Genomic DNA, 18,560 nt, shown 5'->3' with positions numbered 1-18,560 from the left:
AAAATTCTACATATCTAAGATGCTAACATTATAAACATTATAGTCATATATACTAAAGAGACCTTGCCCTTTCGACACCTAAAATCAATTATGGATAAGAAGTTTAATAGAAGATTAGATGACTGTACCAGTTATCACTTCTCCTCCACGATGATCAGGCTTAAGGAACCCAAAAACAGTCTTGGTTTGAATGGCGCAATCTACACACGCCTGCACAGTACGCTGGAGCACAATATTCACGGGGCCAGGGCCAAAGTGATCTGGCAGTTGCTGGATTTTTCTCTGATCCAGGTGAGGGCCAGGATTTCCATGTTTATTGACATACACACAGACTTGGGTAAAATGTGTACAACAAAAAGATCGGTTTAAACGAACTTTATGAAAACACTACCTAATCAATTACTAAGTCACACTAGACAATTCCCTCAAAGAACACCTAAATCATAATTACTATCAATGATCATTTCTGCTTCTTAAAATATGTATGTAAAAATGTTTTTACATTTCAGTAAAGATATTAAACAAATAATCAAAATACTAATCCAATTTTCTAAAAAAAAAAGTCCAAAATATATCATACCCCAAACTTATAGTATCACATTCCAATTTTGCATACATTCCCACATTATATAAAATGGAAAATAATAGAACAATATTTCATCTTTAAATTGTACACTATGAGAATTTTCCTTGAAAACTAGTATGCTTATACATTTACTTTTGGAGTGAATTTATTTTAAATTTCCAATGCTATTCCTTAATTATATTTTCTTAATTAACAAAATAATTTAAGGTATATGTTATAATGTGTGCTAAGGACATAGAAATTAATTTCATTAATTTTAAGGGAAAATGTTCCTTCTATACATGCTGAGGTTCACTGAGAAAAAAAACTTTTCCTTAATAATGAAAATTTATTATACTATAATTCAGCTATAATCATATAAATGTCACATTTCAATATTTTTTCCATTGAGAAAAGCAAATCAACATATAATGTAATGACATGTGGGTACATTATTAGAAGACATTCAACATGCAACCAGTAGTGCTGACAGCATGAACAAAATTCTACTGAACCTAAGGGAATCTAAACAAGAATTTCAATGCTTTATCTCTCTTGCATTTTACATTATTAAGCTAGTGTACCCTAACGGATTAAAAATCAGAAATAATATTCATACACTGACAAAATAAGATGTTACAGTACTCATTTTTCTTTTAAGTAAATTTTACTTCAAAGCAAATTCTAATTTCTTTTTCAGGCAGGAAAGAAAAGTTTGGAACGAACATCTAAGGAACAGAAGAGCTTAAAGGTGACAAGGATCTAGGAAAGGAAGCAATAAAGCATGCTTTAAAACAGGAAAATATGCAAAGAATGACAAATAAAAGGGATTTGTCTGAGTTTGTGTTTCATACTTTTCACATAGAGAACAATTTCAAGTCATCATGCCCACTGATATACAAAGAGCTGTCAAAAAGGATAATTTTTTAATGCATTAAGAGTTTGTAGAAACTTTAAAAGCACATGCATGCGATACAAAAAGATGAAAGTATTGTGAAATGAGATAACAAGGGAAAACAAACATAGATTTGACAGTTATGTAAAATTCTATAGCTCTTACTAGAGTAGATGAAATGCTTTGTGGGTACTGACTTTTCAAGTGATGTGTATTTGAACAAGCATTTCAATATAACTATAATATAAAATATGAATATATACTTAAAAAATAATCAAACTGTTAATAAACCTTTCACCTAATTTAGAGTAAATAGTTTTTTTAAAAAACAATTAACTACAGATTCAGGTATAAGGTCAAATTTTAGGTTTCAAAGATTTGAAAATTAAGAAAGGTAGAAAGAAGTGAGATTATAATATGCAAATAAAGTGTTGGAAGGATAGGAATTTCTGGTGGCTATAAGTTCTTGGTATCAAAGCTTATTAAATAGAAATAGTGAAAGTACTTGACTTTTGGTGATGTTTGATGTAAGCTAGAGTTTAAGAGGGAAAGGTTATGACATTTAATGGATTTTATATAGGACATTGAAATCCCAAAGAAAATTGCAAGACATGACACAAAGGGACATAATCTAGTGCCAATATTTTCACTATACATACATACATATACATGTGTGTACATACATACATGTGTGTACATATATATATACATATATTCATAAAATTAGTTGATGGCAACTAAAATAAAGGGCAGAGTAATTAACCTCAAAGATATAATTATAATAGCTAACATTAGTTGAGCATTATTATATACTCATTTCAGTTAATGCTCATTATGACATTTTATAATCACAACATGCTATTAATAGATGTGGAGCACACAGTTTATTTAAGTGGCTTACTCAGCATCATTCACAGTAAGTGATACCATGAGCCTGTAATCTGGCCAGGGGTTTTGATAAATCACTATGTTTAACCACAATTCACTATCCCGCCACCCTTTTGTTTCAAGAGGAGCAAAAATTTCACTCCCACAGATGGAGGAATCATGGTTTTGAAATATTAACTTAGGAACCAGTAGAACAAACAGTGAGATGATTCACCAAATTTGTCTCAGCATTTAATAAAATATTAACGACTTAAAACTCAAATTTTTAGGTACTGCCATCAAGGTTGTGATTTCATACTTTTTGTTAGAGACAACAGCTCTTTGAGCAAATCTTCCTGTAGGAGATTTGAAGTTATTTAAGCCCTCAGGTATATATATTTTTTAAAAATCAGCAATTTTACAATCTTTAAAAATGTATGAATTTACCTGTAGACATCACTATTTTGGAGGTCCCGGGAAAGATATCCTTATCATGTGGAAAGCTATAGTTACTGGCATCAAAATTTACATCAGTTTCAGATGTTGAACACAAAATAGAAATATTGTTTTCCTGTATAAAGTTGGAGGGAGGGGATACATTATCCTTCTAAAAATTCCTAGATAAGTCAGAAAATTACTTGCATAAAATTTTAAGTTATCAGCAGCCTTCAGAGTTGACAGTCTCTTTGTCATGTATTAGAGTACTTACCAAAGGGCACTCTGCAGTGGCCCAGGTGATCTAGCTAAGTCAGTGGAGAAAGAACAGAGGGCTAGGACTTCCAGCCCTACTCCCTGCTTCAAGGGGATCGAACCTCAAACAAAATAGTTAATTGTGCAAAACTTCTATGTTGAGGTTCCCTGCAAGAGTATTTTTTGCACTGTTAAAGAAAATCTGTAAATCCCTACTCCATAGCAACACACCAAATGGCAAGACAAAAACAATGCAGAAGGGCTTTCCTTCAGCAAGCACTCTTCACTGTTAAGGAGCCTGCAAGTCTCCATATTGTATATATACAAATTTTGACATTTTAAATGGTCTGTTGAGGTCCATACAAAATTATGCTTGTTTCATAAAATAACCAAGTGTCTTCCAGACACTAGTGATTTGTTTACTGTATACCAATTCATGGGGGGTTCTGAGAGGTACCTTTACACAACTTTTCAATCTTACAAGAGGGGCTCTGGTGTCTAGAAAAAGTGCTAATAGAGAACATGTAAAAGGCAGGACAAAAGAGAAAATATTAGGGTACTATTCTATGTTGTTTAATTTTTCTTTTTTAAAACTAATGAATGTCATTTCACAGCATTCCAATAAGTCTTGTGTTATATTAAAGAGTCAAATTAAAATTATTGTGTTGCTATAATCTTGGTATTTTAGTATTTTAAAAATCTGAATCTTCTGAGTTGGGACATACCAAGACAGTGTCTGTATTAGCTGCGCAAATTAAACAAAGGGAACATTTACTTCGAAAAATATTTAAAAGGAACATGAGTTGAGTCCTTCAAAGACGTCATTTTGGTGTGATGTAAAAATCAAAGCATTGAAGAATTCTTCAGAGAAGGGATAAGGGCATGGAAACAATGCTTCCAAAAGTGTATAGAGGTGAATAGAGGATATGTGTGCAAACACGAGCTTTACATTTTGATTATTTTTAATCTAATGCAGGTTTGTAAGAGGGAGCTTCAGTAAATTTGTTGAAAAATCTCATTATTTCTGCTCCCACTAAGAAAAAAATACAATGTTTTTAAAAAGATCTCTTTAAAGTTGTCAAAATAGTACTTAAAAAGTTATTAGAAAATAAAGGAACAAAAATAAATTATTTGAAATTATCTGTTCACCATTAGACTAATTAATCAAAGAGATTTTCTCTAGGCACTGAAAAGCCTGCATTAAATATATATCAGTGATACTTCTAATGCATCTTTTGGGTCTTAAAATGCATTTTAAATATCATATATTTCTTTTTTTCCCATATATTTCATTTTTAAGTTCCATTATTAGCATCTCTTTTTAGAAAATTTAAATGTTTTAACATAAAAGAAACAATATAAGCATTTTTAATTTGAAAAGAAATGGTTTGTCGTGTTGCTTCACATTGCACACAATAGCTGAAACAGAAATAATGTATTCATTCATATCCAGAAGCAAGGATGGTGAGACTTTGTCTGACCTACTCTGGACATGTTGTCTTGAGACCGGTCTCTGGAGAAGGATATAATGCTTGGTGAAGTACAGAGGCCAAGGAAAAAGAGGAAGGTCCTTGACAAGAAGGACGGCCATAGTGGCTGCAACAATGGGCTCACATGTACTAACAATTGTGATGCTGGTACAGGACTGGGAAGTGTTTCTTTCTGTTGTACATAGGGTTGCTCTAAGTCTGAACTGACTCCAGGGCACCTAACAACAACAAAAGGTCCCGGGGTACTATTTGTTTTCTTTTTTAATTTTTTCGTTTTTTCAATGGTCTCAGTTCTTCACCTTGGGTAATACTTATTCTTCTATCCTCAGGTTTATTTACTCTTTCCTCTGTCAACTCTACCAATTAATTCTGTTCAATGAAAATTTATTTTAGATATTGCATTTTTCAGTTTCTAAATTTCTATTCTAGTTATTTTTATCTTTTTTGTTTCTCTGCTAAGATGGTCTACCTCTCGTGTACTTTTAAAATCAATGTAAAAAAACCCAATAGCCACTTAAAAAATTCTTATTTGCGAAGTCTTAACATCAGGGTCATCTGAAGGTTCTATCTTAATTGACTTTCTCCTTCCAGTTTTAAATTTTCTTTAAGAATATGTTTCTCTTACTATGCTTGCATGCCAGGTAATTTTGGATTGTACCTCAGACATCGTGAATGCTAATTAGTGGAGATTCTGAACTCTTTATTTTTCTAATAAATACTTCTTTTATTTTAGTAGCTTAACTATTTTGGTTGCAGTTGAACTTCAATTTCTGATCTGGGGAATCGCTCCAGCCTTAGCTCAGCTCTTCCCTCTATTTAGTTAGGCCAACCAGTATGCTTCTGGGCAACCTTGGATCAGGAGTCTGTCATAGATGTTAGTAGACAGAATTTGGGATCCCTTTTCTGGCTCTTTCCCTTCTAAGACTAGATACTATTCTCTTTAGCAGTCACAGTTTTCCTGGCTTCACTTTTCTAATCCCTCCACCCCACACCACCACCACAGACTCTAATTTTTCCACTAATACTGTAATGAGTCTCATGCTATATGGGGTGAATGTGACCTGAGGCTAAAAGCTTCAAAAAACAGAGAGTCACTTTACACAACCCCCCTCCCTCCTAGTATATGCTCTTATCAAGGTATGTCTGCTTCTGTTCACTCTTCATTGACTTTAGTGGTAGTTGCTTTTCATATTATTTCCAAGCTTTAGAGTTGTTTTCAGTGAGATGGGATCTGATTTCAGCATAACCAAATCATATAGATTTGTCCCCTGACCTACTGAGGTATAATATGCATACAGAAAATTCAATTCATATCGATCTTTAAAGCACACAGAGTTTTAAATTAACTGAATATAAAAATATCTATGCATTGCTTATATTGGTTTTGAATAAGTATAACACTATTAAAAATTTAAGTTTGTTCATAAGAAATACCAATCTCAATACCGGAGGAGCTATAAAGAGCCCATTTCTACATTCCTAAAGGGTCTCGTCTCATCCTCCTCTTACAAAATTTCTAAACTGTGTGTTAAAATAAGGCACTATAAAAGGACATAAAATACAAATTAGAGAGTAGGAGATAACACAAACCTTTTGAGTTTTTTTCTTTGATGTGTAATTTTTAAGAGAATTGCCCTTCTTGGAGACTGTCATCTGTGCAAGTGACTTAGTCCGAGTTTTCTTAGTCTGTTGAATTGATTCTGGTTCAGTTTTCTGTGGACACTGCATTGAATGTTGGTACACTTTGTAAAGGAAAGATTAAATTTTTGTTATATTATTTTTAATGGAAACAAATTAATGGAAATTCCATAATTAAGGCATTGTGGTCTTATTACGCAAAAGAAATTCAAACCCAAGTTTTGAAAACATTCCTACAGGCTACTCAAATTAAATCAAAGTGTTAAGATTTCATATTGTTAAAAGTAAAGGTCTAACTCTACACACACAAACACAAAATAAAGATTCATTTAAGAACCAGTAACTTCAAACCTAGCACAGTGAAAAATTTTAGCAGTTTACTTTTTGCCTGCTTCCCATAGTTTTAGTCCGTAGGACAGAAAAGTCTTTCCTTCAGACCACTATCCAGTAATGCCTTATTCAGAAACTTTTTACCAATCCATGTAGAAAAAAGGCCAAGGGGATTCCCTGCTCTTTATTTTTAATGGCTAATACTACATTACTATCAGTATGTCCAATAATACAGATGTATATTCTACAATATAGACTATACATTTATGTTATGGAAAGACCACCGCACTCAAGCGATTTGGTTATACTAATTGTCTAATAGTTCAATCCAGATAGTTTTAATATTTCAAAAGGTTACTGTCTCCTGGCCAGGCTACTTTTATCCATTTCACCATTAAGTAATAATATTTTTTAAATTCTTAATTCTCTAACGCATTACAAAAATAAATTTTACATACTATAAGGTACTAATCTAATGTTACATAAAAACTTTTATAGGCAGAGTTGTATAACTTAAGCCATTTATAGTTCTATGTAAAAAGCCCAACTAATTGTATTGTGAAGACTTCCTTTTACAACTTGAAATCAATCTAGTACTTTGCTCCTTCCATACTCAAAGCCAAATGTGTAAATATGACATTTACTGGATAATAACTCTCTCTGCAGTCTTATTTGTCTTCTATAGCTTAACAAATCAAGAGGAGGGCCAGCTTACTCCCAAGTTTCCAGGGCAAACTGAGGACCATTTAACTGCCTAGATCACTTTCCTCCTCACATATTTTAATTTACCTTCTTATACTAGTGGAAGTAGCCCTGGTAGTAGTGATTACTCATTGGGCTACAATCCGCATGGTCAGCAGTTGAAATCGCCAGCAGCAACTCTTAAGACTTGGTTTCCTACTCTTGTAAAAAGTCTCTGAAACCCACAAGGGGTCACTATTAGCCAGCAATGACTTAATAGCAGTGAGTTTGGCAATTCTAGTAGAAGCTCATTATCAGCAGCCAAAATGAGGCTAGGGGCTGAATATAGATAGAACCACCACCAATTGCTCACATGCAAGTTCAGAATGAAGATGAAGAAAATGAAAACAAGTCCATGAAAGCCAAATATGACTTTAAGTCTATCCCACCTGAATGTGGAGTGAATCTCAAGAACAGATTTGACATATTTAAGACCAATGACAGAAAAACTGATGAGCTGTGGGACAGCATCACGAGCATCATACACAAAGAAAAAGGTTATTAAAGAGAGGAAAAGAAAAAAAAGATCAAACCAGATGTCAGAAGACCACCCAAAACTTGTTCTTGAACATATGAGTAACAAAAACAAGTGAAAAAAGAAAACAAATAAAAGAACAGAATAGAAAACTTCAAAGGGCAGCTCCAAAAAATAAAGTATTATAAAGAAGCATGTAAAGACCTGGGGTTAGAAAATCAAAATAGAAGAACAAAGGCCATGGAAAAAGAGGAAGACTCTCAAGAAGATGGGTTGACACAATGGCTTTGATGATTGGCTCAAACGTAAAAATACGTGAAGATACTTGGGCAGTTATCTGGGTAGTGTTTCATTCTGTGGGACATAAGAGTTGCTATGAGATGGAAACGACTTGATAGCAAATAATTAAAGGGTCCAGCAGTAACTCTATGGTTCTCAGCTATAGCCAGCGTCTCTAACCCCTTCTCCATCCCCACCGAGCATAATGTGACATATCTCGCCTTTTCAAAACCTCTCATAGAAACCTTCCCCACTCTCTTCACTGGTCTGCTGGTGCCACAGCCCATGGGGGGAAGGGGGAGCACAGGCTCCTTTTAGATAAAATAATTTATTTCTGTCCTTAAAGTTTATTAACACGGGATTCCTTTGTTCGCTTTTTCTTTCTTCACTTTCTCATGTGGCCACACGTTCCTCTGTCTCTTCTTCACTCTAGCTCTCCCTTACTTTCAACCAAAAGTAAGTAAAGAAAGGCTATTCTCTCTACTCTGTCTTCCAATCTCCCCTCACCCGGCCCCTTTACTCTCATTCCATTCGGTTAATGACACCCAGGCAGGTCGTTAGCTCAAATAAAACCTGTTAATTAAAACCCATGCTCTGACTCTGCTTTCCTTTTATTCCCGTTCTAACACAACACACTACTCTTAACTTTATCATCATCTTCCTCACACTAATCTTTTACTTCATATTGACTGACCATGTGTTACATTCCAATGATAACATCTCATCACAAGTGCAGGGCAGTTAATTATTTAATGTGGTCCTAATCAAAGTTTCTAACTCTGATCAAATGACCTTTCCCTGTATGATTCTGGTAAAAAGGTGGGGAAAGATACACTGATAGGATTCACAAATTACTGATATGCTAACATCTTACTTAACTCATGAGCCCAGTGCACGAAGCCCTGCACTATCTGCCCTCTGCTTATCTTCACAGCCTCATGTCTTCTCTCCCTAAAATGTCACTATGGATTCGGCTATAATCATCTGCTTTAAGTCCCCACATTTTCTGAACCATTATGCCTTTTGGCAGAGGCTGATTCTTGTTCCAGGAAAGGTCTCCCTCTACCTTGTCAATTGTTAAACTGCTGCGTATTTTCTTTTTTATAATTGAAACTTTAATTACCAACTCTGTAAAATTCTAGCACTAAGCTCTCCAGTACCACATGAGATCCTTGATGCTTACACAGCACACGTGGACTATGTTTATCTCTACTGGCCTGAGTCTTATATAGCACCTTGTTTTACTAGTATACCTCTGTCCAACCGCACTTTTGAGTTCCCCTAGGGAATCATGTTAAGTTCCATTGTTTAATGGCTTTAACACCTAGTCTGGGGCCAGACACATATATGTACATCCATGAAAAGTTTGTTGAAATGATGAATGTTTAATATTTGACTTTTGTTTCTGATTTTATATCAGATATCAGTGTTTCACAAAGTGGGTAATACTGTGGATTACAGTTGGAGTGTTGGCATGTTGGAAGGAATCGGCAAAAGCAGCATACTAACTACACTTCATCATGGATATTGGGCTATAGTACGAAAGTTTTTAATTGCCAGGAGAGCTCTGAGTAACTTTTGTTTTCCCTGAAAAGGGGGAAGTAGGCCAAACTAAGTCTGGGAGAATCAATGTCATATTATCATATGCATCAACATATGCATTAAATAAACAACTATGGTTTGAACACACATTTTATAATTTTTCTTGGCAAAAATGTGCTTCAAATGCTAATTAGCCATCTTAAAAATTAACTTCAACTTAAAATAGGAAGGAGTGTCAATAAAAACCACAATAAGAAACAGCTTCACACCACTCTAATTATTAGAACTGAGTAAGACGAGCCCAAATTAATACAATTCTGTGTACATGGAAGAAAATACAGCATGTGTTAAGATGCCCTCAACTGGTTTCAATAACTGTTGGAAATTAGTGGACCATTTCAGATTTTTAGATGAAAATGTCCTAAGGCTTTACCATTCAAGGAGCCCTGGTGACACAGTTATTGAAGTGCTTAGAGGAAGCAAGAATGAAAAGACTTTTACTTATTTTGGACACATCACAGATAAAGGCAGGTCAATAGAAAAAGACAACATTAGTAAAGTACAGGATAAATGAAATTGAGAAGCAATTCATGAAATGGACATGGTTGCTGCAATAATGGGTTCAAATGGACCAAGAACTGGGAGGATGGTAAAGGACCAGACAGTGTTTCATTCTGTTATACTGAAGGTCACCATGAGTCAGCACCGTTCGATGAAATAAAATAACAAGAATTCGATGATAACAATCAACAATAAGAATTCCTGGGTAGTACAGTTATGTACTTAGCCATTAATTAAAAGATGCGAGGCTCAAATTCATGCAGCAGTGCCTCAGAAGCAGGGCCTGGCAATCTGCTTTCACAGAGAATATAGTCCAGAAAAATCTCATGGAGTGGTTTTACTCTCTAACAACACATGGAGGTCACCATGAATCAGAATTGACTCTAGCTCAACAGCAAGAGACATTTGCCCACTTGCTCACTGTCAGAGGCACGGTATCAACCCTCCATTCATAGTAGCAGGTATATACTCTTGTCCTGGTCAGGTCACATCTCCCCTGTTCCATCCTACCTTAATCTTGTCTCCCACAGATCTCTGCTCACTCCCTTCTCTGTATCATCAATTAATGACTTTTAATAAAATACCGTGTTTCACTCTACTTCCTACTTTGCTAGGTGGCTAAAAACAAGCACAACGCCCCCCCCCATCATTTCACACCCCCACATTCATTTTTAAAGGTTTGTGTTAAAACTAATTGCTACAAGGAAAAGAGGTGGCAGTTATTAGAGGAGTTACAAAGAGAAACGGTCTTCAATTTTTAGTAGTGTCTGTCCCCAGTTTTCAAGGAAATGGGACCCATCTTTCCACATTTTAACCCTTGTTCCACCTTGCACTAAGTTCTCCTTTTCAACTTGAGGCTAGCCCAGTTCCCTGCTTGTTTACCAAGCAGAAACAATTAGCATGTCCAGAGTCTAATAGTGGCCAAGCCCAGACTTCTGCCCTTAGCTCTTCCATTGGCTTTCTGGAGTTTCTTTGATGACCCACATAGGGCTTCCTTCTCAACACCAAGAATCCCAGTGCTTTAATATTAAAAATACCTTAAACGTGTACTGAAAGGTACCTTCCACACTAAAAGAAATAAATCTCTGGAAAATAACACATTTCATTTACACTCACTTGCTGTTGGGGTCTGAGAGAGCACTTCCATTAAGAAGTGCTGCCTTTGCCTTTTCTAGCAGTTTTTAGAAAGTCTATCTGGAGAACTAAACCCAAATGAAGAATACTAAAAGGATCTGAAGCTTTGACCCACACTGATTAAAATAGTGCTTGGGGATCCAAGTAGATTTTTTAAAAGGAGGATAAATTCTTCAAGTATCTTATCAAATATTACATCTTAATCTGTAGAGAATTTCTGTTTTAAGGTTACTGAAAACTTAGAACAATGTCACTAGGAAAAATTTCTCAAACACAAAGAAAAGATTAAAGAGCAGCTCTCTTCACTGTCTTCAAAAATCCATTCTGACTCATAGTGGTCTTGTGAGGGCAGGGCAGCAAGGCTGCCTGGGGTTTCTAAGACTAAATCTTTCTGAGAGCAGAAAGCCTCCTTCCTTTCTCCCCAGGAGCAGTGGCTGGGACTATTCACTTAGCAGTGAATAGCATCAGGGCTCTAGCTTACACCATATACTTTAGTCCAAATCAAGTTGTTTCCTTATATACCTAAGTGCCCATGACTTTTTTTTTTTTGCATGCAGGATACTTTAAGAAAATCTAATTTAGTGAAATGTACATAGCTTTTCTCCTTTATTAAATATTTAGTTCTCAGGTATTCATCATAGAAAGAAAACCATAAAAGATGTAAGAACAAACTATAAGTAATGATGCAAATTTAGAAAGTCTTCAAGAGGCTTGCTTTTCAAAAAGGCAAACCAAACTGCTTTGTGGACTATTCCACTCTATCTCCTGGGTGCTTTCTATGAAGACTGCTTTATCTCACAATTGCTATTCTTATTGATTCACTTTGAAAGAAACCACGATCTTAGTCCCATTGACATCATGTTTCAAAAAAAAAAGGACAATCTTAATAACCTTTCGTCTTTTCAGAAGGAAGTGCACAGAAAAGAAGCAATTTCAATGGGTTTAGGTTAATTCATAGTGCATCTAACAATACTGAGTGTTTAAAAGCCACCCAATTTTAAATCATCAGTTATCTTTTTTCTAATTAAGTGATTTCCATAGTCTGACTTCCAATATGCAATTTTTAAAGCAAACAACTTACCAGTAACTGTTACAATTTCCACAAAAACACATCAAATGTACTGACAAAGAATTGAAAATTATTAAAATATCCAGATTTCTATACCATAAAAATACCTTTTTAGTAAATCTCACTGAGTAAGAGTGAAAAAGCATTTAATGTCATATCCCAAGATACTATAGAAAAAAATATTGGCAATATTCTTTATTACAAACTGGTAATCAAAGTTGGTTTGCAATAAAGATCAGTCCTTAAAAGTAAAAAATGGTGTAAATAACCAGACTGACTTTTCCTCTGTAATATATAATAATTTTGTAAAGTGACTAATTAATACTGCCAACAATTTCACTAAGCAGCAATTCAACTAAGAGGATTTTTTTGAGATAACAAATTACTAGGATATTTAGCATAGAAGAGCTAACAAAGCAGACAATAAATTGCATGAATACAACAACTACAATATAAATAAGGGTTGGGGGGAATTCCTACCTTTACAAATATTCCAGAAAAACAGATTGTTGTTGTACATGTCATTAAGATAAACAGGATTCCACTTGATAGCCTTGCTCCTTACAGGGAATAAAACTGCCTTTCTGGAAAACGCAAGTCTACAACAAAGCCCATGCTGCCCCAGCAAGCAGGAATTTCTAGCAAATAGGAATGAAGCTATTTGCATTTCTAGTTTAGCGGGGGTTGGGGGTGGAGGAGGAGACTAAGATGACTGCTGAAGTAATTCACATATTGTCCAAAGGCTGTATAGACAGTACTCATCAGTCACCTGCTCAAACTTCCTTCACCCCTGCCTTCAGAGAAGGACCAAAGGTTACCCTGGGTCAGAGGATCTGGAAAGAAATGAGAAGACGTGCAAAATCTAACCTAACAGCCAACCCATAGCATCTGTAGACAGTTATTCCCACTAGACCACATGTCCTAAAAACAAAGACATTTTAATAGTCTCATGAGGACTTGTTAAAATATATCACAGAAAAGCCTAGAGAGAAGAAAAATCTCTAGCTTTTCTTAGCAATTATGGCAGTATTTAACTGAAACAGTTAAAACCTAGAAGGACATTTGCTTTTCAAAATACTTTGCATCATAATAGCTGTCTCATCTGCACAAGTTAAACATTTGTTTCAAGCTGTCCAAATGAAAAAGAAATTATCAGCTGTTTCAAATTTCATGGCTTTTGATGCATTTGGGCTGATAGCAATTCTAATCATTTCATTTGATACCAAAGAACACTGAATATATTAAGTATTAGATATTAATCTATGCTTTATCATAAACCATATTACAAACAAAAATCTAAACAAATACAAAAATGTTTGGAAGCCTTCTGGTGGAACTAATAATTAAACCTTGAACTTTTTAAAAAGCTCTACATGTGTATGTTACTTTTGACTCATGATAAATACATAAACAGCAAAAGTGCTGTCTTATGTAGTAACTTTACAAAAGTAGAGGGGAAAATTAGAATAAAGTTATGTTCCTAAAAATTGCAAAATTATAATTTTAAGTATTTAGAGAGAGGGCTGAAGTATGAGTTACAGAAACCACGCACTCTTCTGTGCTTATCTGAACAAAGAGCAAAATCAGCCATCATTTCTAGTTTCATTTAAAAGGACAGAATGGCATGGGGAAGTAGGGATCATTTGTTTACTCAATGGAAATTTTCAAATATTGGGGTGGGCTTCTAAAAGTTGATGGAAAAGTGTAATTAAAAGATAATAGGATTTTTCCAGTAAAGCTGTCTGAAGCCCCCTCATACTTTTCAAAAGATAAATTTTGAATCAGTTAAGAAGGAAAATGTTATATAGGTGGGATATTTCAAAATAATAAAAGACACAGAAAATGACCAATTAGAACTGTTATTTCTTAAATGACCAAAAAATTAATTTTAAAATCCACTCCCTTAAAATTTTAATTAAGAAAAAACTTAACAACACAAATAATCAGCATTCAAAGACAAAACTAACAGTATCCAAGATTATGACATTTAGAGTCCATTTAAAAATTTAACCTTAGGAATAAATTCCCATTACTATAACTTAGGAATTAGAAACAAAGAAAATCTAATATGCTAGTTCTGCCAAACAACTGACTTGAGTTGACAGCAACTATTTCCCCCCACCGCCCCCCACTCAAATATTTATTATCAGAAATGGTTTACAAAGCTATGAAGAAAATGCTATCTGCAATATTAAAGCTGTTTCCACCAAAGGTGGGAGCAGGGACCCAATAAATGCAAAGGTTTTAATCAAAGAGTTACTGATAGCCTCTGGTGCACAGGATGGAAATGTTTGCCAAACCTTCCAGATTCTAGGTTTTCCCCTCCTCCAGAGTTCCCTTTAGAGGAGAGAAATTAAAATTCCTCTATACTCTAGGGATTCTGCAACTCTATACTCAAAACATCTGCAAGTTTGCTGCAGTCCTTCCTGGGTTATATGGTCCCAATTGCTTCAAGAATTAATACGTGAAGACTCTTTACAAGTGGGTGGGGGGAGTCATTCATTTACAATCAATGAAGCATAAAGTGTAAAAGTTAAATGTTTAAAAGTGAAGTTAATTCGTTATTGTTTTACAAAGCATGTAAGTTCAAAAATTAATACATATGCTTACTTTAAAAGTATTCAAGTAGCTTTAAGGCAGGTTAGAATGGTTTATATAGCATTTTACAAAAACAAAACAAAAAGCTGTGAAAATACCATAAAGTTTTAAAATTTTAATGTCGAGGCAAAGATTTTTAAGGAATTCTCTGCTTCTGGTTTTCTCATAAAATTAAAAAATGTACATTTATGTTGTTCATAAATAAAATTATGAAGCAAAATAAAATCCATTTGCTTATAACTTGCCCAAATAAAGCTGGGAAAAAGATTTTTTTAAAATAGCAGTTCCAGTTTTGATGCTAAATTGTCTTGGCTCTTCCATAAATGAAATACCTGAATTTTAAATAAATTACTGGCTATAAACTCTTCTACTTTCATATACAGGAGGCATAAAACCAAAAAACCAAACTCAATGCCATTGGGTCAACTCACTGAGGCTTTAAGAGAGCTGATTCCTTCATCTTTCTCCTGCGGAGCTGCTGGTAAATTTGAACTACTGTCCTTTTAGTTAGCAGTCCAACACTCATCCGAAAGCACTCAGAAAGGCTCCTTGGAAGTGCAATATGAGAGAAACTGTTTGCTTACAAGATATACCTATATTTCTATCATTCCTTCAAAATTAAAGATAGAATATACTATGGGTGGCATAAGCACAAGTTGAAAACAAAAAGATCAAATAAATGATTCAAAAGGGAAATTGACAATGGGACTCGGTCTCTTCAAACTGCCCAGGGTACAGCAGCTACTCTTTCTCACCAGACAGCATGGGCACGTCTCCTAAATCACTCTGGTAAGCTGGGATTCCACTACCCAGAAGGAAAAGGCTTTGAACAACTACAAGAGCAAAGAAAAGACGGTCTAACTAGACAAGAGCCTAAAAGCCACATGGCTTGCTGAAGCAACATTTTCTAGTCAAGGTATGTTGATCATTTTTCTTACCAAAGATAAATTGAGTAAGAATTTTGTTGTTTCTGATTACAGGATAATAAAAATACAATAGTTAAAGTTTTAAAGTAAATACTTTATTATTACTATGCTTGAAAATAAAGCTTTTTAATGTATGTCAAATCAAGTTCATGGATGCTTCACTACACTTTAAGAAAGTATGCAACTGACTTATCTTTAGTCATTAATTATCTGTAAGTTTTACATGAATTTTGGAAAATTAATTATACCAAGGTTGTAAAATAAACCTTTCCAGTCTATCTATGAGATATTCCAAATAAATGAAAATCACTTTAAATATTGATTTAATATTTTTACCTTTGAAATTATGTATTAAAGTCAATAAACAGTATTTCTGTAAGCTTCAAATAAAATATTTAACATTAAGAAGCAAATGAGTGAGAAATTTGTGCTTTTATGACAATAGGATGATGCTCTGCAACAAATCATTAAAAACGGGAACACCCAAAGAGAAAAAATAGGAAAAGGTGATTATCAGATAAGTGGCAAAGGACGATCAATGACCAAAATTTATGAAAAGAAAAAGACTTAACCTCATTAGTATTTTAAGAAATGAAAACGTTAGTATTTTTACAATTAACAAAATGTAACAAAGATAACACCTAACTTTGGGGGGAGAGGATCACTAGTGTATATTAGTGTATCTTTCTGAAAAACTATTTCTCAGTTTTAAAAACATATTTGTATTATCTGACCCAGTGAATTTACTCAGATAAACTACAATTTTACACCTTGGCAACATGTCCACCCTTCCTTTATCTCTATTCTATCTGGCAATCCAAATCCCCTCTTAGAATTTCAGCACATACTTTTTTGCGTGTGAAGCTTTCCTTTACCCAACCACCCCTTCCCCCAGCTCAGACAGAATGCCTGTGGGCCATCTTGTTAGCTAACAAACATCTCTATTTTTGCATTGCTAATTTTGTTTTTAAACAAGTCTACTCCTCCCACTCTGGACCAGTAGATGTATTTCTTGAGGGCAGACACCATACTTTATTATCTTAGTATTAATTACTTGCACATAGACCTATAACATACTGAGTTTTACAGAATCAACTATTAATATGTGCTTCCTAGAATTATGGCCAGCAGAGAATGGGAATTACAGCTGACAAAGTACTGAACTCAACTCACTACCATGGAGTCAATTCTGACTCATAGTGACCCTATAGGACAGGGTTGAAATGCCCAGTAAATCTCTACTGGAATAGAAAGCTTCATCTTTATTATAGTGTGCTGAGCTGCTAGTAGTTTCAACCTGCTTGCAACCCACCATGCCACCAGGGCTCCAACAGGGTACTAAGAAGTACCTAATATACATATGTATATAACATTTGTACGGCTTTAAGAATTATCTTTGAGATATGAGTAATGAAATGCCATGTATAATTTTTCATTTAGTTTGTAGTTTATCCACTATAAAAGCTGCTGAGACTCCAAAATGCTTACAGCAACAAGGTTTCAGTAGTCCAAATATGACTTTTCGCTTTGCTAATGAGTCTCCAGTATGGAAAGGTAAAGAAGTCCTGGTGGCTCTGTCAGGTAAGTGCTGGCTTGCTAAACACAAGGTCTGTGGTTCAAAACCACCAGATACTCTTTGTGAGAAAGATAAGGCTGTTTGCTCCCATAAAGATTCATAAAGCCTCAGAAACCCTACCTGGGGTGACTATGAGTTGAAATTGACTTGATGGCAGTGGGCTTGGGCTTATGGCATGGTATCATTTAGACTATGCTACTGGGAAGCCAAAATACGCCCCCCCCAATCAATGCCATACAGTCAATGCTGACTTATTAGTAATCCCCCTCCCTTATGGGTTTCTAAGATAGCTCTCAAGAATTCTAATCACTGCTGTCCTTTTGCCCTGCCCTCTAGCTTGGGTAGTGTTCTAGATGTTCTATTTGTTGTTCTAGTTGGAAATGAAATCTTAGTACCATCAATGTTAACCATCATGCTACCAACAAGTTAGCACAAATTAACAAAAGAGCATGTAATTACTTATTGTCTTACCATTATCTCCTGGGTGTTGTAATACATCTCCTGTCATTCTACACCATCCAGCTGGGAAAATATCTCTAGAATCATAACTGCACCAATAGTCGAAAGCTCCACTCCAGCCATCAAATGTGATATAAATGTCATTTCCTCTCACAGCTCCAATAGTTGCAGGGCAGATGAGATAAGGGTTCTTTCTGTCTATTGCTTCAAGTTTCATTCCCACTTTAAAATTATTCTGTGCTGGCTTTGGTGGCTCCTATCAAAACATTAAAGAATAGTTTTCACTGTTAAAATCCATTAAGAATATTTGTATAACTGGATTATCAAACAACCTTTAGTGACCAGAAACTAAGTTCCATGTTTAATTAACAAATTAATATAGAAAGAAGCCATCTACACAGGTCTCTTTGAAACTCTGGAACCTGAAAGGAAGCAAACATCTTGATAGTAATTCATGCAATCATTTAAAAAATATCGACTATACACTATACATTTAGATTTAGTGCACAAAAAAAAACATCAAAGGTCTCTGCTGTGTGTGGGGCGGGGGTTGTCTTCCATTCTATTGGGGAGGTGGGGTGATAAGAGCAGTGGGACATGGGGAGCAATAAACAGTTGCTGGGCTGAAACACTGGAGAAAGTTCCCTGTCTTATAGGGTTTTTATGCATCAGCCTGGATTTGATGGCAATAAGTGTTGTCTGGCCTATGATGAAATCCATTCGTC

At 34.9% G+C, this 18,560-nt stretch overlaps 1 protein-coding gene across 2 annotated transcripts in view; it reads right to left on the bottom strand.

Moving 5' to 3' along the window:
* SCML2 (Scm polycomb group protein like 2) overlaps nt 1–18,560 on the bottom strand; it is a 60,031-nt gene that overhangs the window by 11,102 nt on the left and 30,369 nt on the right. For both annotated transcript variants that reach the window (XM_045290761.1, XM_045290762.1), the window contains exons 7-10: nt 17,848–18,091; nt 6,098–6,249; nt 2,775–2,898; nt 129–332 (exon numbers count right to left, since the gene is read on the bottom strand). In XM_045290761.1, coding sequence (XP_045146696.1) covers nt 129–332; nt 2,775–2,898; nt 6,098–6,249; nt 17,848–18,091 — 724 coding nt within the window. The remainder of the gene's footprint in view (nt 1–128; nt 333–2,774; nt 2,899–6,097; nt 6,250–17,847; nt 18,092–18,560) is intronic.

The sequence above is a fragment of the Echinops telfairi genome, unplaced genomic scaffold (assembly GCF_000313985.2).
Source record: "Echinops telfairi isolate 266 unplaced genomic scaffold, ASM31398v2 ScPeMD7_53;HRSCAF=182, whole genome shotgun sequence".
Lineage (NCBI taxonomy): Eukaryota > Metazoa > Chordata > Mammalia > Afrosoricida > Tenrecidae > Echinops > Echinops telfairi.
This window is presented reverse-complemented; position numbering and strand designations above follow the sequence as displayed.